Here is a 27,240-nt window from a genome sequence, read left to right on the forward strand (position 1 = left end):
TATAATTTCAGATTTTTCTATAACTTTTCTTCTGGTTAACTTAGAAAGTGAACCTGTAACAATACAGGTTAGTTTTCTAAACTACAAAAAAGCAACTGTTAGGGATGCTCAAATATGAAAAATTGGACTGATATTGATATCTGATAGTAACACCGGTATTATGCCAGATTTACCAATATTTCATTTTATAATTTTTTTTTATCCGATTACTCGATTAATCGTAAGAATAATCGATAGATTACTCGATTCCTCGTAAGAATAATCGATAGATTACTCGATTACTAAAATATTCGTTTACAACAGCCCTAAACCGTAGTGATAATTACTAGTGATGTAATTACTAGTACTCAACCTTGATGTCGATTCTCCAAACTGGTACCACTGTTCTGCTGGATTTTCCTCCTGGGTTGGAAAGCGGTGCAACTCAAAGTCTAAGCCACACTTTCATACCAGGTGGTGGTGGTAATACACCAAGAAGTTATTTGCTGATCCTCCAAAAAGAAAAAAAAAAGAAAAAACAGGAGAAGAAGGGAGAAGTTAAATTTCAATGTAAAGACAGAGGATAGTAAACAAGAGGCGAAAACTAGAGTTTAGATTTGTCCAGGCCTGATCTGACCCGACTAATTAATATTAATTACAGGCCTGAGTCTGAAGTAAATCCAACATATTATTTTGAAAAGCTTGTATTGCTTTAATTTTTAGTCCATAATTTTAGTAAGAAGTGTAACTTCTCTCATTTTTAGCTTTTGTTTAGCGTCTTCCAACTCCATCTCGTCACTTGTTGTAACCGCAGGGTGAGTCAGGTGCAAACCATCTGGGATGTGTGGTTGATCGGAGCGAAGCAGGGCAGGGTTGCGTGTGCCTGCAGTGCACTGTGCTTGTTGGTCTAAGGAACATCTGCATTTTACTTTCTTTCTGTTTAAACTACAGTAAGTAGATTAACACAGCACAGATTTTAAACTGCATATTCTCATATGGGTCTCTTCGTGTATATATTTTAGGTTTATTACACAAACTACAGAAGCATGAGCCCAACCACGAGGCAAATCATTTGCCTCGACCATGTTTGAATTTCAGATCGAATTTAAGCAGTTGGAAAAAATAATTAAGCAATTTTATAAATCATTTGAAGACTAAACAATCTGTATGTATGGTCTATTTATGATTTGTTAAAATCACAGGGACTATGGGCTTAAAAAGAAGAAGAGACCTCCTGTTAATAAAAATGACTTTGTTTCCAAAAGTTATTGTGTGTAAAGTATAAATACCAACTTTTTAGCTACTTGGTTCCGGTACTTGGAATCAGCAAGTACATATACTGAAGTATTTGTTCTTGTAATCGGTCTGGAAAAAAACAGGTATTGGAACATCACTAATAATCAATTACCTGATGTAACCCAGTGCATCATGGATTAAAGTGTTTTCTGTCTCTGCAGCCTGAATACTGGGGTCTCAGTAATGACCTGGGTGGCTGCAGACCTTGTGAGTGCGACTTCGGTGGAGCGTACAACAACAGGTTGATCTTATGGATAAAACATCATCTGAATGTGAATTTAGAAAGCATGTGTCTATAACATTAACCCCATGGCCTGGTGCATAGAGGTTTAGTTGTCAGAATTTACGCTAACCAGAATATTTTTACATTTTTCTCTTCCTGTTGCAATAAGATGCATGATGGATAGTGGGCAGTGCGACTGCAGGAGGCATTTCATTGGTCGACAGTGTTCGGAGGTGCAGCCTGGGTATTTCTGTGCTCCGCTCGACTACTACAAATACGAGGCTGAAGAAGCTGCTGGACGCTCACCCACCGACCCCTCACTGCCGGTGAGCTCAGCAGCATCACCACAGTCCCTGCACTGTGGAGACAGTGACTGGGATACTAAAAGGTTTTCTTTGTGAGAAAAAAACTCCGATCTGATGACCAGGTCACCAGCTGATTTGTCTGTCCATCTGTTTGGGTACTAAAGTTAAATTGAGAGACAATGATAACCAGAATCACACTTTTCCGTAGCTATTCTAGTCTCATATTACATTCTTTATCCTTTCTCACCTCTGTAACTGCTTTTACACATTCCTTTGTCTTTTTTTTTAATCTTACATGAAGTCCTAGAAGCCAAGCTCTGACAGTCCACAGTTGCAACATCTCTGCAGCAGGAATGTGAGAAGAACTGAGTTCAGTGACTTTGGAATGTCCTGAGAAAGGCAATAGTGCGAGGCACAAAGTGAAGCGTGACAATTTCATATCCTGCTTTTCTCCTGGAGGAAAAATAAACATGTTCAGTAAAGATTTAGAAACATGCAGCAGATACAGTTGGCACTATATATTAATTAAAACAAAATCCGTTACCTGCCTGACATTAAATCAGACTAAATGCTCTTTTTTTTTTAGCTCTCTTACATTTATCAACATTATTTCTAGCAGCAGCGGAGAGAAAGAAATTCTCCCAATTGTTTCAGTGTGTTAAAACAAAACTTCAACCGACTGTGAGGATATTGACATGACTATTGTAAAAAGAGTAATCTTTGGAATTACTAAACCACTGATGTTCATTTGCAATTTATCATTCCCAGTGGGTACTGTTTAAAAAAAGAGAAAAAGAAAATGACCAAAGTCGTTCCATTGCATAAGTGTGGGAACAAACACCTCTCCACAATTATATTACACCTGTCTCATTACTCCTGCAATTTTCAAAAATTCTATAAAAACTAATGACAGACTTCGTAATTTTTTTCTTTACATAAAATAAAATACTCACTTTAGCTCAATATGGATTTAAACCAAATTCATCCGTTGCTTCATTGGAACAAAAACAGCTTACAATTGAAATATTCAATGACATAATAAAGTCGATAAATTACAACGTCTTACTTACGAGACCTGAGCAGTATGGTATCAGAAGAACAAAGGTAGAATTGAATAGGAATCATTTGATGGACAGATGTGTATATATAATCTTCAAAATGAATAGATCAGCTAAATATTTGACAACACAGCAACAACTTTTCTCCTCAGTTTTCACTAACATCTTTAGTAAAAGCTGTGAAACTTCAGCTTCAATAAATAAAAACAAGTTTGAGCTCAAATCTCCCACATGGCACTTATTTTTTCCATCTCGTCCTCAGGGCCAGGTCCGTCCACAGGCAGCAGATGACTGCATTCAGCAGCTCAGCAACCAGGCGAGGAGGCATCGGCGACACCGGCGCATTTCAAGCCTGCAGCAGTCTCAGGCAGCGCTGAGACGCATCCGGCAGCTTCAGCAGACAGTAGGATTCTGACTCACTGTTAAACCTTTATTGAAGGTTTTGCTCGGTAGATAGACAAACACAAATGAGTACATAATTATCTATTGGAAGAGAAATAATACCACTTTGGGATAACAAAGTGAGTTATAGCTTCCTGTGTGGGTGACACATCTTCTTCTCACTCAGCCGGATGTCACGACGGTCCACAGAGAGCACGCTCCCAGCCACATCACCACCTGGACCGGTCCCGGTTTTGCTCGCGTCAAAGATGGCGCCGGCTTGGTGTTCACCATCGACAACATCCCCTACGCCATGGAGTACGAAGTCATGATTCGCTACGAGCCTGAGGTGTGTTTAGGTGTAGACAGTAGCTGCGTTTCCATTACAAATGTGCAAAAATTTTTGTCTATTTTCTGCTAATGTTGACTTTCCAATTGTGTTTCCATGACATTAAAAAAAATGTGTGAATAAGTTTGTTCACTCATCAAGTCATTAAAAATCATGGCAGTGACTGATGTTAACTGTCACATGAGATATATTTATAATTCAGCAATGGCACTAATGCTTATCATCTGTCAGCCATAGACCTACTTCCTGTTGTATTTGTTGTTTCTGACAGTAGTAACATCTGGCTGTTGATCACATGACTCGTGTCCATTAAGCAAATTTATTTTTGTATTTTCAATTTGCGCAATTTTATGGTTAATGGGAATGCAGCTTGTGACAGCTGCATTTCCAGTGAACGTGTCGTCTCACTGTGTCCTGATGCAGTCCACAGAGGACTGGGAGGCTGTAGTCAGCATCACCTCTGTTGAGCTGCCCTCAAGTCTCCGGTGTGGAAACCTTCTTCCGGCCGAACAGCTCTACACTGAAACCCTGCTGCACCGCAACAGGTACATCATGGTTGTTTGCGTGCAGACCAGAATGTCTCTGAGTGTGTGTACGTCTGAGAGAGGAGCGTCTGGATGTTTGTTGAAACAGCAAGGAGGGGGGAAAAAATTGCATCACTGTTGTCACTTAAATCTGCCCAGGCTTGTACGCGCTGTGAGATGCAGGTGGGCAAACAAACTGCAGAGTATTTGTAAGAATCAGATACAGGAAGACTGCTGTGGTGCAGGTTGTGGAAAAATTGCAGAACAAACAGATGAAGGTGTAATCTGACTGAAAGGTTTTACTCTATAGGCAACTTTTCAACTCTGGGCAAGGTTCATTGAGTTTGCCTGGGTTCTATAGGAGCCTGATTCTGTTTGGTGTTTTATGTTGATATACAGGGCCAAAAGCAACAAAAAGTGCAACTCCCAGTGGTTCTTCTTTGTGTGTTAAATGGCTGAGCTAATTCATGTTTTGCTTGCAGGTCATGATAAATATTTGCATGAACACTAAAACTTTTCTTTGTGTTTTTTAAATTTGGTTTTATGTTAAATTTTTATGTCTAAAACTCTTCAAAAAGCTCACCACCAACTAGATATTTAGTTAGTTATTTAGTGAGCAGTTATTTAATTAGCTAGTCAAATATCCAGTTAAATATTTATAAATATTTAGTTTACAAACTAAGGGGAGGTTTAGGATGACCAACTAATTATTTAGCTTTAAGCTACATCTTTTGCTAGCAAGCCAAATATTTAGTTACCAAACCAAATATTTAGTTTACCAGCCAAACTTTTAGCTCCAAACAAATTATTTAGTTAGCAAGCCAAATGAACCTGAAAGACTTGCATTCAGACAAAAAAATAGTCTGATCTCCCATGTGTTTTTTGTGTTTTCTACATGCGGCTATCTGCAAGTTGAATTTCTTATACATTTTCTCTTGACACGCTTCCATAAATCCCAGATTTGTTAAGTACAAAACTGACTATTGTGCTGTGGACAGATTCTCCCTCCTAAACTGTGGCTCTTTGCAGCTCCTCCACAGGTACTGCAGGCCTCTTGGGACATTTTGTGCACATTTTCACTGCATGTTTTTCTTCCTGAAATACAAGTTTCAAGATAATAATATGCTTTCTATGTGCACCTAATGATTTTCTCCTATTGGTTATATGAATGTGTGACAGGCCACAACAAAATACAGCAAGCAAGTCTCACTGGAGGATTTGGAGTTATTTACATATTTTGAAAGTCTGGATTCTAAGTTTTATAATTATGTCAAACACATGAAAATAATAAAATGAAGATATGGTAATTTCAGTATTCCTGCAAACAAGACCAGTGAGAAAACAGACTTCAAAGTTTCAAAAAAATTCTCATGAAATCTGATCAGTAACTTTGGGTGTTAACAGAAGCTGTTCATTTACATTACTTTGCATTTGCCCCGCCCCCCAGCATTGACTGTAAAGAGAAGCTGTGCAGACAGAAACTCTCATGTATATGGTTGTTTACTGTATTTCTTATTATTCACGTTCCTAATTAAATAAATATTAATAAATGATGGCTTGTAAATCAGTTTCTATTCAAGCTCAGACTCTATTGCAGTGTTAATAACTACCTGAGTACTGACTGTAATGTATTCTTCCAGATACATCCTGATGTCCAGGCCATTTTGTTTTGAGCCCAGTAACCGCTACGTGATAGCAATCAGGTTCCAGCGACACGGAGTCGCTTACAGACACCTTACCGCTTTCATCCTGATTGACTCAGTAAGTAAGAAACCATAAACCAGCTCTCCTCATTGTTCACAGGCAGGCATGCGGCCTTTAAACTGGTTTATTGGTGCTCCAAATACAGATTTTTTATTTTATTTTTTTTATTGAATCTGGTCGATATTGCTATAAAGAAGTTTTTGTTGAGTGAACTTTGTGTGACTGATAGCGGGAGCAAGGGCACCAGGTGCAAGATGCATGTCTCAGTACGCTGAGACATTCATCTTGATCTCCCCCTAGTGGTAGAAAGATGCAAATTCTGACTTTAAGGTGATTTGGAATTTTAAGTTTTCACTTTCAGTAATCATTTCTTAAAATGTGAGTTTGGGTTACCATTTTTAGTCAGGATGTTTCCTTGACATCACAATTTATTTTGTGATGTCTGTTATCATGAATCTCTTTTCTTTAAAAGTTTATTTCAATTAAGTTATGCATTTTTGCATACTTAGGTATAAAAAAGTGTGCTGTATCACAAGAAATTCTTTTTCTTAAGATAATTCAAAAACGCTTTGTCCAACTTAATATTTAAGAGAAAAAAAGCTTGAATTTGCTGCTGATGGTTAGATTGTTGAATCATCTTTTCATTCCCAGAATCCTTGTAATTCTGTAAACTCTGCTGTTTTCATTTACTCATTTAGCTGGTATTGATCCCCAAGTACACCGAGCTTCCTGGTTTCCATGGCAGCGACCCGGACTCAGAGCAGCACCGGGAGGACATGATCCGCTACATGTGCCTGGATTCCTTTATGATCACGCCGATGCCAGCGCTGGCTGAGATGTGCTCCAAACTCATCTGCGGCATCTCAGCCAACATTCACGATGGGGCCCTGGGTAAGCAGACACACTAACCAGACGTAGACTGAGCAGATGCAGATCCAAAGCAGAACATGAATGTATTTGTCTGTTGCATGCAGCCTGTCAGTGCGACCCTCAGGGTTCCATCAGCGGCGAGTGCGATAAGGTCGGAGGTCAGTGCCGCTGTAAAGCTAACGTCATTGGGCGGCAGTGTGACCAGTGCGCCCCAGGAACCTACGGCTTCGGAGTGAACGGCTGCAATGGTGAGTCTGTTCTTGGAGCCTGAGGACTGTCTTCAGTTGTGGTTGATGATTAGACATAATTATTTATAATATTTTAGTAGAGAAGGCTTTTATCGCTAATCCTCTGGAACATTTTGAAAGGGAGGCACTTTGGCATGAACAATCATATAATTTTTCCTGTAATTTTCTCTATACACAGAGTACTATTTAGTCTGAAGGAAAGGCCTTGGTATCTGCTTCAATATATTAAATTGGATACAATAAACCACTTGAGTAACTAGTACACAAGTGGATAAGAGAAATTAGAATTTTTGTCCCTCATTCTGAAACCAACAGAGACGTAGTTTTGAAAATAAAACCTCTTAGTAATCTCTCTTTACTTCTTGGAAAAGAAGGTCATCACTGTTGTTGAAACAGTTTGTTCGGTTCAAAGCAGAAATACTGAAGGTTAACAGGAAGACATTAAATGAGATGTATTGTGCAAAATCCGCAATTTTGTGTTTCCCCTTGGGTCTTTACCACTAAAAACAGCTAAAGCACTTAAAAAAAAAAAAACACCCAGCTAGTTTTTTGCAATATTAATGTTTTTTTGGTGTGTGACCTTTAAGGCAGTTCAAAAAGCTCTGCCCGTCACCTAGCCATCCAAAGAGCTCCATCACGTTTGGTCAGCAGCTGGTTAAAGTATACTGTACCACAGTATCCACTGCACAATGGCTGCTGGAACAGACTAGTGTTTTGTTGTTGACTTGCCATCTAGAAACCATTGTTGCATTGTGCAGTGGTTGTGCAGGAGGTGTACAGTGTATTATTGCGCATCGGTTTGCAGCCATTTTCAGGTACAAGTGTAACTGTTAAGTTGGGGGCGTGGCCAGCAGCAGCAGCAGCAGCAGCAGCAGGATTTAAAGTGACAAGAGGCATAACTGACCTCTCCACTCTCTTTTTCAGCCTGTGATTGCCACCCAGAGGGCTCCTTCAGCCACCAGTGTGACCCGGTTACAGGTCAGTGTCCGTGCAGGCAGGGAGCCACTGGGCGCCAGTGCTCCGACTGCCAACCGGGCCAGTGGGGCTTCCCCAGCTGCAGCCCTTGTCAGTGTAATGGCCACGCCGACCTCTGTGACCCCCGGACAGGAGAGTGCAGAGGCTGCAGGGACAACACAGCGGGACACCTCTGTGAACGGTGGGGGGGGGACAGGGGGATCTTCCACATTGCCTTTTGTTGCTTTACTGCAGGTCTGTTTCCAGATGCATAAATATCTCTCTTCGTTCTCCACAGCTGTGTGGAAGGTTTCTATGGCAACCCAGTGCTCGGATCGGGGGATCACTGTCACCCCTGCCCCTGCCCTGGAAACCCTGGTTCCAACCACTTTAACGGCCATTCTTGTCAAACTGACCACACCTCCGATCAGATCATATGTAACTGCAAACCAGGCTATACAGGTGAGCTGGAATGTTATCATGATCCTGCTGTTTTACTCTTTCATTGTTTTTATAAGTACAGTGATCCCTCGCTGTAACGTGGTTCACCTTTCACAGTCTCGCTGCTTTGCGGATTTTTTTGTGCAGTTTTTTTTCACAGTGCATTGTGTTCTGCGTCCTGATTGGCTAAACAGTCTCTGTGCTTCTTCTCTACCTGTGTGCCAATAACGTTATTTAATAACGCATTTAACTATGCGCAACACAGCTTGGCCATTCAGGAGACGGAAACTGAAACTTTGATTGTCTGCTGGAAAAAACTGTAGCCAGAGGCAGTGTAAAGCCCGACCGGAGGCTCGGTTGACGAAATCCATCAGTCTGCTGTAGATAAAGCTGTGAATCTCGCAAAACAGCTTGGAGGAGACGCTTTAATGACATGACATGACTCCGGATCACATTAAGGCCCGATTGATGAACACGCACATCCGCTGACCTGAAAACAGGTTTTGTTCTTTTGGTTTCAATGTAGAGTATTTCATTATGCTGTATAATAATTGCAAAAAATAAAGGTAACTACTTCACAGATTTCGTTTATCACGGGTTCTTTTTGGAACGCAACCCTTGCGAAAAATGATCCGTTTTTTGCAAGTGAATGACTTCAGTTTGTATTCTCACCAAAGCGGATGTGTTTTACTTTGCCATTCTGTTTCACTTCCTGTCTCACTCATGATATTACCATCAAATTGCAGCGTAGCTTAAAACAAACTACAGTCGCAGGGAGTGACTAGAGGTCTGTGAGGCCCCGCTAACCACTTGATTTAATCTGTTTGAATTGCTGAGTACATCATCTGACTTAATTTCCTTTGGATCGATTTCCAAGTTGGATCCTGTGTGTTGTGGGTCTGATAGTTGCAATTAAACCAGTATCATTTTCCTTCCATTTCACATTTCTGCTCTGCTTTGTGTTGATTTGTTACATTAAACACTAATAAAATACATTGAGGGTTTTGGTTTTGAAGTGACAAAACATTCTTTTTGAGATATGCAAATAAAATCTTTAGGTTTTATGAATTTGAATTTTGTGGCATTATCAGCTGTTTGTATCGTCCCTGCTGTAGTCCGCAGTTAAAAGAATTGATGTTAAAAATGATTTCAACATGGCAGAAATATCCCCGGTAGCCTGGCTGTTAGCTTTGCATATCATAGAAACGCATAAAAAATATTTAATGTTGCTTTACTAAATATTAACCACCCTACCATGACCATCTATTCCCGTCCAAGGTCCTCGCTGCGATCAGTGTGCTCCAGGTTACTACGGCAACCCAGAGCAGCCCGGTGGACAGTGTCTTCGCTGTGAATGCAATGATAACATCGACCCCCAGGATCCGGGGTCATGTGACCCCAGGACTGGGCAGTGCCTCAGGTGCCTGTACCACACGGACGGGCCGTCCTGTTCCCGGTGTGAGGAAGGATACTTCGGCAACGCTTTGATCAGGGACTGCAGACGTGAGTGATGAAATATGATAATGATAAAATTGATGCTGTTTCTTTAAAGTAGCATGTAATTTTTAGAAAAGCTTTTTTTTTTTACATATTTGCTCAAATATGTCGCTAATTTTGTGATGCTATGAGACAGATAATTTTTTTAATATATCTGTCTCCTCCTCCCAGTGCTGCTATTGCAATCTGCACAAATGCACCACTCTCGATCACAAGCTTGATTGACAGCGCCAAGACCCTCTCCTGGCTCTGATTGGTTATTTCTGGCTCAGCGGTGTTTGTCTGCAGTTAGTATTGGGAGAACTGAGAGAAAGCAGAGGAGCACTTTCTTTTTTCACAGATATCTCGTACTATGCTAATACAATAAAATGACATTTTTAACAAATATATAAGAACAAATTTTTTGTAAAAGTTATATACTGCAATCTTAAGATTTGTTACCATGGTTTAAAGGAAGCTAAGTCTGTCTCTGGTTTTAAAGCAAATGGCCAGAGGTGAATTTAATTTTCATTTTATAAACACATAAGAAGCAATCTGTATAGATATAGAGACTCCTGGATGCATAAAAGACTTTTTATGTGTAGGCGGTGGGTCTGTCGACAAAGGAGTTGTCAGCCAATCAGAAGGCTATAGTCAGAGTTCAGTTTCCTGCGCCACATATAGTTTAAACAAAGCACTTACCACCACAATCCTGAACGATCTGCTTAGACCTGGTAGATGGAAGCAAACACACATCCACTCCTCCAACAGAGGCATAACTTAGCAAGAAGAATGTTAGCATATAAAAAATATTGAGCTAGATACCAGCTTCGATATGGTGATCAACAGTCAGGGACTTCTTATTACTGCTATCCAGGTTTTTTGCATCTTTCCATTGGTATTTTAAAAATAAATTTTTGTGATGAACTCTAATTAAATAAGCAATCGTAAACGTCACAGAAAATTTAATTTTCCTGTGGGATTGATAAAATATTTTTGAATGTAATTGAATACTTGGCCCCTTCTCATCATCCAAGGAAAACTGCCGAGATCACTGGCCACGTAAACCTTTAGCTCATGTAGCCAGATTGCTGAATCTTTCTGAAACTTTCACATTTCCAAAATATCATCCAGTCAAAAGATTCATGTTGGCATAAATGGGGAAGAAAAAGAAACTCTCTCACACACACACACACACACACACACACACACACACGGTTATGATCTCCTAAAAATGTATTTTCAAGTTAATTAAATTTCTGCTTGCTCATAAAAACAGCCTGCATCTGTGGAAAATACTAGACTCCAAGATCTTCTCCTTATCTATCCATTGCCTTTACCCAGGGTGCACCTGTGTGACTGCTGGCACTGTGGTGTCAGCATGCAGTGAGGGACAGTGTCTCTGTGACCACTACACCGGGGCCTGCCCTTGTAGGGCGTCTGTGATGGGCAACAACTGTGACCAGTGTGCCCCCAACCACTGGAATTACGGTCAGCCAGAAGGCTGCCAGCCGTGCAACTGTGACCAGCGACATTCTGAGGGGGATTGGTGCAACATGGTGAGGAAGAGCAAAAGCATCTAAAAATAAAAATTAAAAAAAATTGAAATGTTTGAAAAACCTCACGAAGACATGCATGTTTCCATTACCTCTGCAGTTCACAGGCCAGTGTCCGTGTTGGCCCGGCTTCGGAGGACAACGGTGCACTGAGTGCCGAGAGCACCACTGGGGCGACCCACAGGTGGAGTGTAGAGGTAAGTCAGAAAACAGAAGGAGACACCTGCATCTGCAGAGCTCGTCATGTGAGCTACTGCTCAACCCAGAGCTTTGACAAATGCTTAATGGGGAAACGTTCCTGTGACGACGTGATGAAGGCGAGGTGTTGGAAAGAACAGGAGCTTCTTAAAGAGATAGAAGTCCAATTACAAGCCTTTGAATTGCAAAGTCAAATTTCTTTTAAGTCATGTTTGGCATATATGGCATTTTTATAACAACTTGAGGTAATATGAACTGCATTTCAATTAAAAATGTACTGCAAAGAACTGCGGATGAGTGAGAGTCAGTAGATAAGTAGCTTCAGTTGCCCGTCTGAGGTCATCGATCCTCTGTCCAATCAGCTGGTGGATCTGTTTTGTGTCCCCTGCATCAATCAGGACCTGCACCATAGAGAATTTATATTCTCTGTGTTACTCCTGGAAATTAAATAATGCTGCCGTTCCAATTTCTTTTATAGAAATTGAAGCAATTTGGTGCATGCTCTTTGAAAAAATATTTGAAACGTCAAGTTTTCACCCTGAAAATTTTCATTGGAATTGGCTGAGGGAACAGCAATCGGTGCGCCGCTGATGACGCTGATGAGCTTAAAATGCTTTCATTACCATCATATTTCTCTCTGCTTCCTTCCAGAGTGCGGCTGTCACCCGCTGGGCTCACAGACACGCCAGTGTAACCGAGTGACGGGGCAGTGTGAGTGCAAGGACGGGATGGCGGGGGTCCGGTGCGATGAGTGCGCGCGCGGCTTCACGGGCGTCTTCCCCAACTGTGTCCCCTGTCATCAGTGCTTCTATCAAGCAGATGATCACTTGTGCCAGATCAGAAGAGACTTGGAACACATCCAGTATGCCGTCCAGAAGATCCTGGAGAGCGGGATCACGCCCGGAGACGGGATGAACCGCATCACGGAGCTTGAGCAGAAGCTGAACCAGGTGCGAGACCTGATTGATACGGGGGACACGGAACGGATCCACCAGCTGATTGGACAGAGCATTGATGACCTCAGGTGGGCAACTAAAGCTACTTATCTACTGACTCTCACTCACCTGCAGTTCTCTAAATGCCAAAAATGTGTTTCAGACCTGAGATCGTTCTCATTAACTCACGTCTGACGGGAATTGACCAAGACACAAACAAAACTAAAGAGGCGGATGAGGTCTTGAGACGCACTCTGACTGACCTGGAGAAAGAGCTGATGGACGTCAATGCTACGCTGGCTCTCAAACAGGAGCTGCTGGACAAGTACCTCACCTCAGGATTTTTAGGTATCAACCGGCAAATCTTAAAAGAAACATTACACTTCATGCCATCATTATGGCATGAAGTGTAATGATGGCAACCCCCTGGTAGTCATGTGTAGTAGTCCCTAAAATATTGCCATAAAACACTTTCAGTTTTATAGCATACTTTACAGTGAAAATGAAGCACTTCTCCTCATATTCTTCCTTTGTTTCACACCAACCCCAGTTGGTTTGTAATTCATATCATTTATGTTTGATGGTTGGGATGTGAAAAGCTTCTCCTGCTACTCCTCTTTAACAGGCAGTTAACAGGCTAATGGGGTCTACTGGTTGCTATGGAGACTTGATGCATCTAAAATGCTAAGAGCAAAGAGAGCTTTAGAGATTGATTCAGCTAGATTACCATCCTGCTCATTGAGTTTGGTAGCAAAACCCAAAACTGAATGGGTCTTTGCAACAGGCTGAGTGTACATATGGAATAATATTTTCTGGTAGCTGCTTCCTGAATGATCAGTAGCACGTGTTTGCTTTAATGAACCACATGTAAGCCTTTTGCAACAAGCAATTAATCAATTAACAATCAATTTAAATAATATCTGTTTTGTTTAAAAAGATATTATTATCCATTTTATCTATGGTTTTGGTTATATGTGGCTTTTATTTCCATTTTATTTACTGTCTTTAGTGGTGTTTTATTTTGCATATTTAAATTATCTTCCAGTTCCAGTGTTAAGAGTTCTTTATTAAATTAAACTGTATTGGTGTTTCATGCCATTGTCAAAGAAACACTTGGTCATAAAATAATAAAATAATTTATTGATAAAATAATCATTTATCATGGGACCATTTCTCATCCAACAAAAGTTATTGTGACTTGCGTAGCCACATGTTTTCTTGTCTTTCCCATTTTTAGGTGATTTGTAGACAATGGACTCATTTCATACTGATTGTGTGGGGAAACAGAAATACAAGTTTATAGAAAAAGTGATCAGTATAAATAAGTAAAACTACTATTTATACTGTTTATTATATTTTTTATATTTATAAATATAAAATACTTTTTAAAGAAAAAAAAGAAAGGAAACCAATTAATAAAACAATAAAATTGGAACGTAAATGTTAAAATGATAACATTGAAACTGCTAAACAAATATTAATTTATGTCACAATGTGTAATCAAAGAAGTTTGGGATTTTTTTATTTTTTTATTTTTTTTTATACAATATTTGGCACATTAACTATTTTATCAAGCCATTTATTTACTTCTATAGTTATTCCCAATTTTGGCAGTATCATTCCTCCATATGTGACTGGCAATTTTGTTAGCATTTGTTTCCTAACATGAAACATTTACCCCACTGCATTGAGGTTAAATGTGGAGTTTTTCAAGTTTTCAATGTAAGAAATGTAAGAAATTTCATCAGTTTAAGATACGCTTTTCTTATTCAAAATTACCTAAATGTTTTAGAAATAAATCATTCTCAAGTTGATATTGCTCATAGCTGGCATATCTTTGCTCCTGTTTTCCACCAGATCAGTTTGACAAAGTGAAGAAGTACTACCAAGTGTCACAGCAGGCTGAGGAGAGGTGCAACGCCTCAGTGTTGTTTCCTACCAGTCCAGTAGAACAATCCAAACAAACCCGAGGGATTACCGAGAAATTGCTGAACACCACAAAAGGTCAGCTCCTCCGGAATCTAACCGCCCACAACAATTCATTAAATGAGCTGCATCAGAAGACCCAAAACCTCAGTGAGACGGTGCAACATCTCAGCCAAAAGGTAAACAGTGCAGACAGTCTCTCAGGAGGAGGCTGATAACCAAACTGTCAGAAAACCCCAAAATTCAGTTTCAGATATCTGGTGTTACATGAAACTGACTAATATGATTTTTATTACAGAAATATGGGACTACTGAAAAGTGGAGCATATGTACACCAGTGACTTATGCAGAGGTTCATTACTGGCGAGGCTCTGACTGCCAGTAACCCAAAATAGAAGCTCATTCTGCAATTTTGACTAATTGAAACAATCCATTTAAAAAAACAAACAAACAAACTTTTAATCAATTCCATACTGTTAAAAGTACAACAGCCCAAAAAAAAGAAAAAAAAAAAAACTTGGTATCATTACATAAACAGTATTTTAAATGTTCTTTGGTAATACTCTGATTTCCTGAAAGGCTGAATTTAATCCTCCAAACTTACAATTTAAGAAGGTTGTGTTTATAGCTTAAGACAAAAGATTATCAAAAAAATGTTCATGTGGTTACATTCATTAGTTCCAGGAGATCCGATGTTGTTTCTGAGAAGGTCAGAACATAGTTTAACAAACAGTGGGAAAGAGATATTAAAGCCAAATCGGTGTAATGTTTGAAATAAATATACCCAGTTAACAGAATCAAATGCTTTTTCAGCATCAAAACTTAATATTGATTTTTTTTTTTCATTTTACTCATATTTCCCGTTAGATGTGTTTGTCTATTATTGTCCACATGAATATTTTGAAGGACTTTTGAACCGGATGTGGAACTGCTCCTGTTGAAAATGGAGATAATGTGTCTAAGAACGGATACACAAAACAAAATCATGGAGGATTAATTAATTAATTAATTAATTTAATCCATTCACCCATGATCACAATAGTAACACAAAATGTTTAAAGCCTTATCGCACAGCTACTTTGAACTGTAATTTCAAACTTTATGTAAAGATATTGAATGAATGACAACACAACCAAGGAACCAGAGAATAATAAAAATAGTCAAACATTCGGTTTCACCTTTAATTTATTCTAAATACCCATCTTGGTTAAAGCAAAAGTTTGGTAAAGAAAAGTCAGAATAAACTTTGCCACCTCAGAGTCATCAAAATAAAACTGATAACCATATGTTGTTGAATTATTGTGTGTATTTCTGTAGCTGAATATTTTGCATACAGTTTTTAACCCAATTAAACAAATATTAAGGTATATATTGCTTTAAATTTTGACATTAAGACATGTTTTATTTTTGTAGTCACACTTCTTTTAAATCTAATTTCTCTTTTAAGGTATGCGGTGGTGCTAGTAATACCAGCCAACATGGCAGCTGCTCTGACAACCAGTGTGGTTGCCATGACAATCAGGGTAACTTTGTTTGTGGAGGAGAGGGATGCAATGGGACAAAGAGTTCTTCTTTGACTGCACTGAAGGATGCCACAAACCTCACAGACAGTCTGAAAGCTGCCATGAAGGAGCTGCAGGGCGTCACAAAGAAGGTAGTGAAGCTTTCAGTAACCATCCTACCTACTGTTAGTATACAGGCTGGTGTATTTGATTGATTAATTCGTTGGGCCCAGCTTCAGGACATAGCGTCCCAGACCCAGGATGTGAAGAACCGGACGATGAATGCTCTGGAGAAAGCCCAGAAGAAAAAGGAATACTTTGAAAAAAGCAATAAAGACCTTAAAGACTTCATTAAGACCATCAAGGACTTCCTCACAGGTATGGGGATGGATGCTTTCAGGTCGATCTTTGACCTGATGCTCGTTACATTAACAAAGTATTTTCTTTTGGGGTCTGTCTGTCTGGTGTGCTGAGCAGAGGAGGGAGCAGATCCTGAGAGCATCCAGAAGGTAGCCCAGCAGGTCTTGGATATCAACCTGCCACTCAACAGGACCACTGTGGACAAACTGATCAACCAGATCAACAGCAGCATTGCCAATCTCACCAATGTTCAGGACATTATGAATCAAACTTCGCAGTTCATCCGCAATGCTCAAGACCTGATGAATAAAGCTAAAGAGGCAGAGTGAGTTGTACTTCCAGTATTGCATTTCCAGAAGATTCCAATAGGCATTGTGACCCTGTCATTGTTGTCCTCGTTTAGAAACACTCCTTTGTCATCTGGGACATGACTTCTGCTTTAGCCATGTCAGCTTTCCTGAATGGCATCTATGATTTGTTCCTTTATACCATATGCGTCAAACTCAAGGACTAGGGGCCAAATCTGGCCTCTAGACTCCAGAGGGACACAAAGAGACTGTTGAAGATAGCAGTTGTGTGTTCAAATAATATTTTGTGAATCAAATCAAAGCAGTTTTTTACCTGTATGCTGCCAAATTACATCAGTCATCCCCTTCAGTTTTTCTGTGACAATTCATTCAATGCTAACAGATCTCCACATTTTTTGTACTAATGCATAATTGTTAGTTTATTGCAAATTTTCCCCAAAATAGTAAAAAAAAAAAAAAATTCAAAATGGGTTCAAGTGATGCTAACTCCCAACTGCAGGTGGCAGTATTTCTTACTTTGGCTACACTGCTTCCTCAGGCTTCTTTGATGTCAAGTTATAGTCTGTGATCACCATGGAGAGTAGCAGAAAGTCACACTTTCTCTCATACATAAGCACAAATATTGCAAATTCCTTGCAAATGTTTTTAAGTTACCACCACAAGATCTGTCATTTTAATTAAAAAACAAACAAACAAACAAACACAGAAACAATCAAGATATAATTTTGGGGACTGATCAGTGTGAAAATATGCTCAGTACTATTTAATTTTAAGAAAACTTATAGAATGCCGAGACAACTTTTTATTGATATTTTATCAGTTTGCTAATGGGTTTTTAGAACATTCATAATCTGGGTGTGGCCCAAAATGCGGCTTAAGGTTTTTAATAGTTTGATTTCAAGCAGTTTTTCTGTCATTCCAGGAGACAAGCAGTAGGTGTGAGGGATCTCGTCAACAGTACCAAACAGGCTTTGAATGTCTCTGAGGTGGCCATAGAGAAAGCAAAGGCAGCCCTGAAGGAGGCCCGGCACAACCTGAACAGCACCAAGAACTCCACTGCTGAGGTACAGCAGGACTGATCTGTGCAGGCTCTTTTACCCACCGCTCTGTAAAGAGTTTTAACATGTCTCATCATATCCATATTCATTTCTCTTCTCCATTGTGACAATTGGCATTGCAGGTGGAAAAGGGGTTGGTGCAGCTTGAGGACAAGCAGATGGACATCATGATGCTTCTAACCAACCTGTCCAAGGGGGTGGAAGCCCTAAAGAACAAGACGGAGATGAACAGACTAATGGCAAAGGACGCCATAAACCTGGCCAACAACGCCACTCACCAGGCGTCCACACTGGTCCAGGTAAGTAAATAGGGAGTCAAGTATAGGTCCAGTTCAAAGAGTAAATAAACGTTAATGTCGTGATTATATCATAAATGTGAAAACATCTGTCCCTCCAGAATGTTGCAATGTTTTTTGTGACTGTTGCTAAAATTACTAGTTTTTTGGAACCTTTTTTCAAAACGTTGCTGCCAAAGTTGCAAAGATGTTTTTTTCATAGCATGGTCTTAAAAAAAGCTGATATTTCAGCACATAATCTTCACAAAAAAGATAAGGTTTTTAAATGAATAGGTTGCTCTAAAAAGCAACATAAAATTCTGTAATATTGTCCACACACAAAGAGAAACACGTAGGGTGTGTTGTTTAATCAGAGTAAAGTTTTCATCTTCATATTGAACTAATATTGTCTGTGCTCTGCCAGAAGCTAAACGTAACAGAGAAACGTTACCGTGAGCTGCAGTTGAAGATGGAGTCTCTTGGCAGCTCTGGAACTCTGAACAACATCCAACAGAAGGTCAAAGATATGACGAAGGATGCAGAAGATCTCCTCAGTAAAGCCAATAATGGGATAAATGATCTTGACAGTGAGTATCTAGAACTTGGCAACTGTCCTTTAAATTGGTGTACAGAAAATTTGGAAATCATCTTTATTTGCAGATTTGTGCTTATAAAGATTACTACAGGTTCTCTGACACTTTTTGTTCTGTCTTGCACGCATGATAAAATTCCCCAATATGTCAAAATAAATTCCCCAATATGTCAAAATAAATATGTTTAGAATTGTTATTCCTAAATGGTGGTCCAAATTGCTGAGCTGTCTTTTAATATGCTCCTGGTAGTGCTGTGAAAAGTATGTACCCCGTACAGAGTTCTACTATTTTAGATTTTTCACACTTCAATGTTTTTGGTCAAACAACATTTTATAGCAGGCAAAATTGATGTAAGTACAAAATATGATTTACAAACTTTAATTTGATTTATTAGAGAGAAAACTATTCAAGTCAATCTGGCCTCATGTGGAAAAGTAAGTGTGCCCTAAACCTAAAAACTGTTTGTGCCGACATTGGTGGGAACACTTTGTCATAAAAGGTTTGAGACAACTGGCAATGAGTCTTTATTTTTTTTCTTTCTACTGTTGAATTGTTCTAGCTCAGCCACCATGAGCTAGAATGAGCTAGTTCAGTTTAGCTACCTGAACTGTCGAGTTACTGCTTGTCAGTCAGATTTGACTGGACTTTGACTTTGCCAATTTTTCTTTTAATGATCTGTTTAGACATGATACCTGTTGATGTTCTTCGGATCATCATTAAATTGTGCTTTGGCTTAAGGTCTAGAACTGACGGATGGAGTTTATCCTTCAGGATTTTCTGAAAGAAAACAGAGTTAGTCTTTCCGTTAGTTAGGAAGAAATGTCTAGGTCCCGACAGAGGAGGCGTCACTACTACTGCCGTGTTTGACTTTTGCTACTGTTTCTTATAAATGTCTCATGAACATTGATCTGTAGGTAAGTAAGGCCTGAGATACTGTTGTTCTGGGTTTGTTATGAGTAGCTGAGAGTCGGCAATGCTCTTGAAGTAATTTTGGAAGGTTCTACTCTGTTCCATGTCTGTAAATAATTCATTGTACTCTTGTCTGTTGTTTCCACTAAGTGGGTACTGCACAGATTTTTGTGGTTTGGTAGACTATTTTGTCTGTTTCTATTGTCAAAGCTGCTCATACAACCAACCCGTACCTCACCATTACTGGACAATGGTGCTGCACTGTTGGGGCGAAGCTTCTGACATCGCACAACACAACCCATTGATTGGTTGACAGGAAAACATCACTGCTTGTGACAAACATTCACCACTTTTGTTGTTGCATGTTTATAATACCAGTAAGTGTTTGCTTGTGTGGCCCAACTGCTCAGTGACAGTCCAGCTGATGGTTTAGTACTCTCTCGAATACCTCGGACCATAAAACTGCATACTGAACTGCACCAGCCTGTGCTGTATCTCTCAGTGGAAACAAGGCATTGAAACTGGAATCTACCCAATATTATTTACTTTGAATTGTTCAAGCATTGAAGCTCCAGCTGCTCATTGTGTTCTTTTTGTATTCATCAATTATTTTTCCATGCCTTTCTGCAGATGACCATATGTGTGTCCTGCTGTCCAGCTTGTTAAATGCCAGTGTTTGTGTGTTTTTTTTTGTTTGTTTTTTTTTCAGAACTAGGGGAATTATTGAAAAGCAACGAGGAGCGGATGAAGAAGCAGCGTGAGGAGCTGGAGGACCTGAAGCAAAACGCCACTGATGTGAGAGACCAAATTCAGGAAGAAGTGCGGAAATACAGTAGCTGCGTGTGATGATGTCACAATCTTACAGTCTGATGCTGCGACTGGAAACAGGCAGACATCACCTTTAACAAAGAAAAGCTGCTCAGGAGCTACCTCCTATATGATCACTGGATTTCAAGTTTTACAGTCTACCTGTCAAAGTGTTATATCACATAAACAACCTTATTCATGTACTGAACTGTCCTTTCCTAGTTATCGCCTATACAGTGTTTGATATTTGTATTTAATCTATTTCAACAAGCAGATTACTCATGGTGGTCATTTACTTCACTGTACAGACCACAGAGAGCGACTTTCTCCAATTCATGTTTAATAAACTTCACAAATATATCAAATGTTATCGGAAAGTTATTTTCACCAAATGTATCAGAACATTACATTCAACAAATGTGAGAAAAGCTTTGTATGAAACTGAATTTGATGTTTTCTGTTTAAAAATATAATAAAACATTTTTGTTTTTGCTCATAAGATATTTCATCTGAGATGTATTTGGGTAGATTAATAAATCTGATCTAGCAAAATAGACTAGTTTCTCCCTTTTCTAATGGAGTTTCTTACATTTTGAGGTCGTAGAGATGTATATGTCTTACCATTAAGAGGCGCCCTAACCTTTAAAAAGCATGTACCTCAGTTTCAATTTGTCATCGGTCTTTTTTTATCGGCTTCAGTAAGAATGGTCAAACTGGGAAGAAGGTTATGAGTGCGAGGGAACACCTGCGGCAAAGTTCGTCCGGCCGGGTTTTCCTTCACTCCCTTTGAGGTTTTAGCAATAATGAAAATTTTATTTTATTTGTAGGTGCCTTTTTCGACTCTCAAGGACACCTTAAATATACATAAAATCAATTAAAATATACAACAGTAAATAATAAAATCACTTGAACAGAAAGAGCAAAAGGCTTTAGATAGAATAATCAGTTGTAAACAAATGTGTTTGAGTTGTGATTTGAAACGGGGGGGGGAGGTGAATCGATTGGGTTAGTAATGAATTCCAGCGACGATGAGGAATGTTTACACAATGTTAAGTTGTGATTTAAAAAAAAAACAAAACTGTGTGATTGTTTTTTTTAAGTAAAATTTTCTGTCATCTCAAAACATGAACATCCAGTTTGTTCTCTTCAGAAGGTGAAGAAATATTAGGCAGTTTGAAATAACACCAGTGTCTGTATTTATTTACAGTGTGAACTGAAACGTGTTTAAAGTTTTTACCACATTGTAAATAACTGGAATAACATTGAGTCGGTTTTTAAGGACTGCTTCACATCTGTGTTGCTGACTCAGTAGATAGTTCTCGTTTCTTGATCCTGAAGAGAGCTTGCGACTGTTACTAAAACAGGAATACATGTCAGAAATATCTAACTGTACATTCTTGCATATTATTCTCACCTCAACCAGACTCTGTAAAGGGCAGTCAAAGTTTAAAAATAATGTCATATAGTTGATGTCAACTTTTTATTTCATAAAAGTTTTGCTCTTTATCAAAGATAACAGAGATATCAAGTGAACTGGGAGTTGGATAGAGAGTATATCTTTTTGTTAGGTTTGGGTTTATTCAGCTTCCACTATAAGCACGTGTGTGTGTGTGTGTGCTTGCGTGCGTGTGTGAGAGAGAGGGAGAGAAAGAGAGAGAGTGCTGTAACACTACTACAAGAAAACCTAGAACTAATTACTGACATTGACCTCTGCTTGTTTTTTTTTTATAATTGACAGAGGCAGCCTTGAAGCAGACGTAGCTTCTCACTCGTCACCTCGTTCATTGCCTTATTATTCTCAGTCTGTGGTTTTCTCTCTAAGTTTTAACAAAGAGAGGCTGTCCTCGAGCTGCACAGGGAATGTGTAACATGACAGAGGGCTTTGTTTTTAAGCTCAAACACCTGCACTCGTTAGACAGAGCTACAACTCTTTGGAAGGGCTGCAGAATCATCTGTGCCCTGGAATTCTCAAATATTTCAATAAAAAGTTAGCTACCACCTCATCAACTGAGAAAAAGAATCATGTTTCCAAATACCAACATGCTGACAAACAGTAGTGGAACAGGACTTGGACTTTGATGTGTACATATCAGAAAGCTACAAAAAAAGGAAAATGGGAAAATGCTATTTAAGTTGGTGTTTATTTTTACTTAGAAGATTTTCTAACCTTAAGTTAAAAATAGTTTGTGAAAGTCAAGGTTTCTTACCAACCCAGTCCTCAAAATCCAATATGGCTCCTTGCGTTTAATAGCTGTGGGTACCGGTCCGTCTACTTTTATACTTTGTTACTTAATACCCAACATAAGGGTGACTACTTTTAGCAACAAAGCCCAGCAGGTCAGCTGCAAAACACTAAAGCCAACAGTTCTATAAAGGTATAGAGCTGTTGCTGCTACAAATGACTAGGACATAAACTGTCGAGTGCAAATCCTGCATTCAACATGTTTATCTCTGTAGTTTAAATGTACTTTGGAGAATATTTAGTGTTTATTCTTGAATGAAAGGTTTGAGATGGAGTTTTCTATAATCTTGAAAATCCTCTGCCTCAGAACAGAGATGAGGTGTTTGTGATGTACGTTTTGGGTAAGTGGATGTGCAGAACACAGGGCAATGATTTATTCCTGCAGCTGTCTCTATGCTTTAAATTGCATTGCAGCTATACTGAATTTGAGCTTGGGGTGGGTTGGGGAACTTTAACTTTTCAACTGTGAGTTCTGACTTCATGAGTGGTTCTATTTAACTTCTGCAAATTCTGATTCAGAGAAAAACAATGCAGAGGGCCAATACAGAGGGTTTCTGTAGATGTTCTCTGTAGCAAGATTATAGAAAACTCCATAGAAAACTTTTTCTATGAAAGCTGTCTAGTCATTTTCTAATACAACTCATGTCATCCACCTGAAAGAGCAGTCTACGGTTCAGAGTGAGAGGGCAAACGGAGCATCTGAGACCTGAGCGTGCTCTTGGTTTGCTCATTGAGGACAATCAAAGGGAATTTAATCCATCCAGCAGGGAGCGCGCATTCCTGCTCCAGGACACATGCATGGGATGGCTGGAAAACATGTGATGGGACTTTATAGCAAAATAAGTTACAACCAGAATGAATTAATTCATTCCTTTGTTAAATAAATAGGTTGCCTGATCCTTTTGTAAATATTTCCCTGGTCTTCAGGACTAACCATTTTATAATACTAAGAAAGTATTTCCTACCTGACACTCTGCTTTGCAGAATTGCGTTCATCTCATCCACATTGCCAAAAGAAATCATATTTAAGACCAGACTTTGACAAGGCCACTTCAAAACCTTCAAGTGTGCTTTGGATCACCATCCTGCTAATTAACCCAAATGAGCTTTAATTTAAGGTCATGAATTTATTTCCAGATATTACATCATATTCTGCTGGAGAGCAGAATTCATGGTTCCATCATTTTTAACAAATTGTCCTGGTGCCCCTAACCATCACTTGTTTGGGTAATGGCATTAGTCATCACCATTAGTCAAGGTCATAATGGTATGATTTTTTTTCTTAAATTCTGAGTTAGTTTTAGAAGATGTTGCAGGAAATAAACCTTCCCAGATGTTTCTATTTCATCTCATCAATCCACAAAACGTTTTCCCAGACCTGGACCTTTGTGCTCTTTTTCATCAGCAGTGGCTTTTATCTTGGAGCTCTCCCACTAATATCACTGTTGATATGATTAACATTGACCTGCAGTGATCTAGATGTTCCAGGTTACTCCGGATGACTTTTTGAAGCACTCTTGGAGTAATGTTGGTAGGCCAGTCATGCAAGTTATTCACACGTACTCCATTTATGGCTGATCACTATCACTTTTTTTGCTGGAATTTCACAATCTTCAAAATGACTGATGGATGCCAATTACTTTTTTTTATGTCTGTTTTGAATTTCTTTTGATTAGAGGAAGAAGAACTTCATTTTGAGATCTTTTAGCCTACTTCATGTTGAACTGATTTCCTCAGAATACTTGCACACCAAGCAAGTACCAAAAAAATTAGGAAGACTCATAAGACAGGATATTAAAAAAATAAATAAAAATTCCAGACAACGTTTGCAAAACGTCAAAATGAAACTCCATTACACGTTCAGCAAATATTGTCTATGGAAGTTCGGCGAACATTAGCTGGATGTTAGCTAGATGTTCACGGAACGTTTTATGAGGTTTCATTTTGACATTGGCTGAACGTTGTCTGCACAAGTTCACTGAACGTCGATGGAGGCATTTGAGGGCTGTTGTCTGAATGTTCGGATGGAATTCTACTTTTACGCTTTAAAATCCCCCAAACAAACAAACAAACAAACAAACAAACAAACAAACAAACAAACAAACAAACAAACAAACAAACAAACAAACAGCTACTTCTATGCTTCAAATAGTTTGTTTGGCTTACTATAACACTAAATTAAGCCAAACCCTCGGTTGGATTTAGGTATGGACTTTGGACCCTTATGACTCGTAAATATGTTACGAGTCATATTTACGAGTAACATATTTACTCGTAAAAAATATGTTACAAGTTATCTAAAGAGTCCTCCTAATTCTAATGGGCCCTTTGGTTGTTTCTGCATATGACAATTTCCCTGCATAGCCCATTAGGTTAAAAAGTTGCCTTGCTAGTTTTTCAGTTGTACCATTCTCTTCATTTTCAGATAATAAACTGATCAGTACTCCATCTGATATTCATAGCTGCTTCAAACTGCTCCACTACTTTATCCCTGATTTTGTCTCACTGGACTTCTGAATTACCTTTGTTTCATTGATTCTTATTTGGGAGTATCAGGTGTAAGTGCCAAAATCAATCATTCGAAGAGAAAATAATAGAACCTTCCCTCCATCCAGGACTTTTACAGAACAGGTGTCAGGAAAAGGGTGGCTAAAATCTTTGCAGAACCCGCACATCGTGGACACAAACTGTTTAGATTTTTACCTTCAGGTTGAGGCTACAGAGAACTATTTGCTGAGAACCAGTCTCCACAGAGACGGTTTCTTCCTCCAAATGTCTCTGATGAATAGACAGATTGATACTATGCATAATTTCACTAATTTGACATTTTGTAAAAACGCCATACATCTACATATTGACAGAACAAGCTTCGATTAAATGTTTTCACTCAGTGCAAAGTGGAGTCAAAGTCAAATTCCTCGTTTTTGTGCAGAAGGTCTGCTAAATACAAATGCACACGTACATTTCTGATTTTTGTTGAAAAAAATATAAAGGACACAGAGAACACAAAGCATTTTACTTTAAACTATTATGAAAAAACATTAAATACATCAAAGAACTGACTTAACCCCAAGTCCACTCATCGTGACTCCGTGACCCTGCTTCCATTGTGTCTTCTATCGTGTCATCTTCTAACACCCACCCCACCCCCTTGCACCCATAGGACCTCCCTTATTACCTGGCCACTCCACTCCACTCCGCTCCGCGAGAGTCCAGCTCCGGGGTTTCCAACAGAGAGGCGCAGGAGCTGAGGGCTCCCTTACCACGGAGCTCCGCAACAAGTGCTCGGAGGGGAAACAGAACTGCGAACATCTCAAACCGGACAAACACGGTGAGTTCACTTTCGCCCTTGTGTTTGCTAACATTTAGAGACACATTGTGCACAGTCTCTTGCTCGTTTGTTTTAAATGGAGCATTTATGGAAGTGAGTACTTATAAACACCGAATCTCCCAATTTTGAGCTGAAGAAATACTAAAACAAAAAAACGAAATTAATAAAATGTCCCCTGTGACATATAGAGTTCATTAAAGAAAGGAAAACGAAGCCAAACTCCTTCATAAAGTTGTGTTCTTCGTGAAATAAACAAATGTATCATGTAAACCATCAAAGCGCTCCAATAGCGGTGATATTCATTGACTTGAACCCAAATTGTTGCCTTTCCTAGGCAGGCAGGCAGGCGGGCAGCCCGTGTGGATGAGCGCTCAGAGATGCAAGCCGCGCTGTTAATACTCCTCTGCGGTAAGTAGACTGCACACTGAGCTTTGAAGTCGGTCTCTGCTGCAGAACAAATCCTCAGAAGTGATCCAGTGAACGGGATCTCCACGTCACGGGGCTTTCTTTGATTAGTCTGTGGAAAATATGGAGCATATATGTCAGATTAGAGATGATATACGCCTTAATGTTGCTGCTTTGCTCACCTGAGAGGTATTCCAGCGTGATCTCCTGAAGTCGTGTGGAAAGCTTAACTTCTCTTTCAGTTTCATTCATTTCTCAGTCATTTCTTATTGTCCCCACCTGTTATTCCCAAAAGACGTACAAGAGTCGTGACAGATCCCACGCTCCCACCCGGTTGGCTGCTGTGTCTTTCTGAACACAGATAAGATTGCAGATGTTTCTTTTTTAGGGCCTCTGGTGCCCCAGGGTCTCCGAGGTCATCCCCTGTTCTGTCTCTCTGCATCTCTGTGGGAGGTGTCACCCTGTTTATGGTCCTCCTAAAACAGGCCAGCTGAATCCGCAAATAGAGGCACTAACTTCACACCTATATGATCGTCATCTAGCTTTTCAGACTGTGTTTGTGTTTGGTATTTTATGTGATCGAGGTTGTTAAAGTAAAGGCGTAAAGTGGTGACACTGCAGTATTTCTTTCATTATGCATTGCCCTGCAGAAGTATTCATACCACTTCCGATTTCTCAGATTTTATCTCATTGCAGCTACAGCCAAATTTTTTTAGGTACCGAAAACCAAAAAGTGTCTTGAGGTCAATGATTTCTGACCTGAGACAGAAATCACTGCTCATTCTTACCTACTGAGAAATAGCCAAGGTGCAGTGAAATCTGTCTCATCTGATAAAAGCATCTTCTTCTTCATGTTTGTTGCGTCTTTTACATGACTTGGAGCAAACTGCAAACATCCACAGTCCATATGTACTGTGCTTGACTATTGCTTTTTCTTTCTGAGCTACAGACCCCATGTTAACATGTACCATGTTTCTGCTGAGCTGTACGGCATGGGTTAGTGTGGTTGGGTACGCTACTTTGCCTG

General features: G+C 39.4%; 2 protein-coding genes across 4 annotated transcripts in view; both read left to right on the forward strand.

Annotated features, from left to right (window-relative positions):
- Positions 1-20,807, forward strand: part of lamb2l (laminin, beta 2-like) — a 54,709-nt gene extending 33,902 nt beyond the window's left edge. For all 3 annotated transcript variants that reach the window (XM_007571299.2, XM_007571298.2, XM_016681368.1), the window contains 23 exons: positions 1,437-1,516; positions 1,668-1,824; positions 3,124-3,264; positions 3,430-3,591; positions 4,015-4,136; positions 5,756-5,876; positions 6,518-6,710; positions 6,794-6,937; positions 7,862-8,093; positions 8,190-8,353; positions 9,611-9,835; positions 11,153-11,367; positions 11,465-11,561; positions 12,214-12,586; positions 12,661-12,845; positions 14,355-14,602; positions 15,871-16,077; positions 16,159-16,303; positions 16,403-16,610; positions 17,516-17,657; positions 17,774-17,950; positions 18,351-18,513; positions 20,138-20,807. In XM_007571299.2, the coding sequence (XP_007571361.1) occupies positions 1,437-1,516; positions 1,668-1,824; positions 3,124-3,264; positions 3,430-3,591; positions 4,015-4,136; positions 5,756-5,876; positions 6,518-6,710; positions 6,794-6,937; positions 7,862-8,093; positions 8,190-8,353; positions 9,611-9,835; positions 11,153-11,367; positions 11,465-11,561; positions 12,214-12,586; positions 12,661-12,845; positions 14,355-14,602; positions 15,871-16,077; positions 16,159-16,303; positions 16,403-16,610; positions 17,516-17,657; positions 17,774-17,950; positions 18,351-18,513; positions 20,138-20,274 (4,038 nt within the window). In that variant the 3' untranslated portion in view covers positions 20,275-20,807. The remainder of the gene's footprint in view (positions 1-1,436; positions 1,517-1,667; positions 1,825-3,123; positions 3,265-3,429; positions 3,592-4,014; positions 4,137-5,755; positions 5,877-6,517; positions 6,711-6,793; positions 6,938-7,861; positions 8,094-8,189; positions 8,354-9,610; positions 9,836-11,152; positions 11,368-11,464; positions 11,562-12,213; positions 12,587-12,660; positions 12,846-14,354; positions 14,603-15,870; positions 16,078-16,158; positions 16,304-16,402; positions 16,611-17,515; positions 17,658-17,773; positions 17,951-18,350; positions 18,514-20,137) is intronic.
- A 4,854-nt stretch (positions 20,808-25,661) lies between these two features.
- The window catches only part of lamb2 (laminin, beta 2 (laminin S)), a 51,736-nt gene continuing 50,157 nt past the window's right edge, over positions 25,662-27,240 (forward strand). The window contains exons 1-2 of the mRNA XM_007571303.2: positions 25,662-25,808; positions 26,143-26,216. Of these exons, the coding sequence (XP_007571365.1) occupies positions 26,186-26,216 (31 nt within the window). The 5' untranslated portion in view covers positions 25,662-25,808; positions 26,143-26,185. The remainder of the gene's footprint in view (positions 25,809-26,142; positions 26,217-27,240) is intronic.

This window comes from Poecilia formosa, unplaced genomic scaffold (genome assembly GCF_000485575.1).
Source record: "Poecilia formosa unplaced genomic scaffold, Poecilia_formosa-5.1.2 Scaffold278, whole genome shotgun sequence".
Taxonomy (NCBI): domain Eukaryota; kingdom Metazoa; phylum Chordata; class Actinopteri; order Cyprinodontiformes; family Poeciliidae; genus Poecilia; species Poecilia formosa.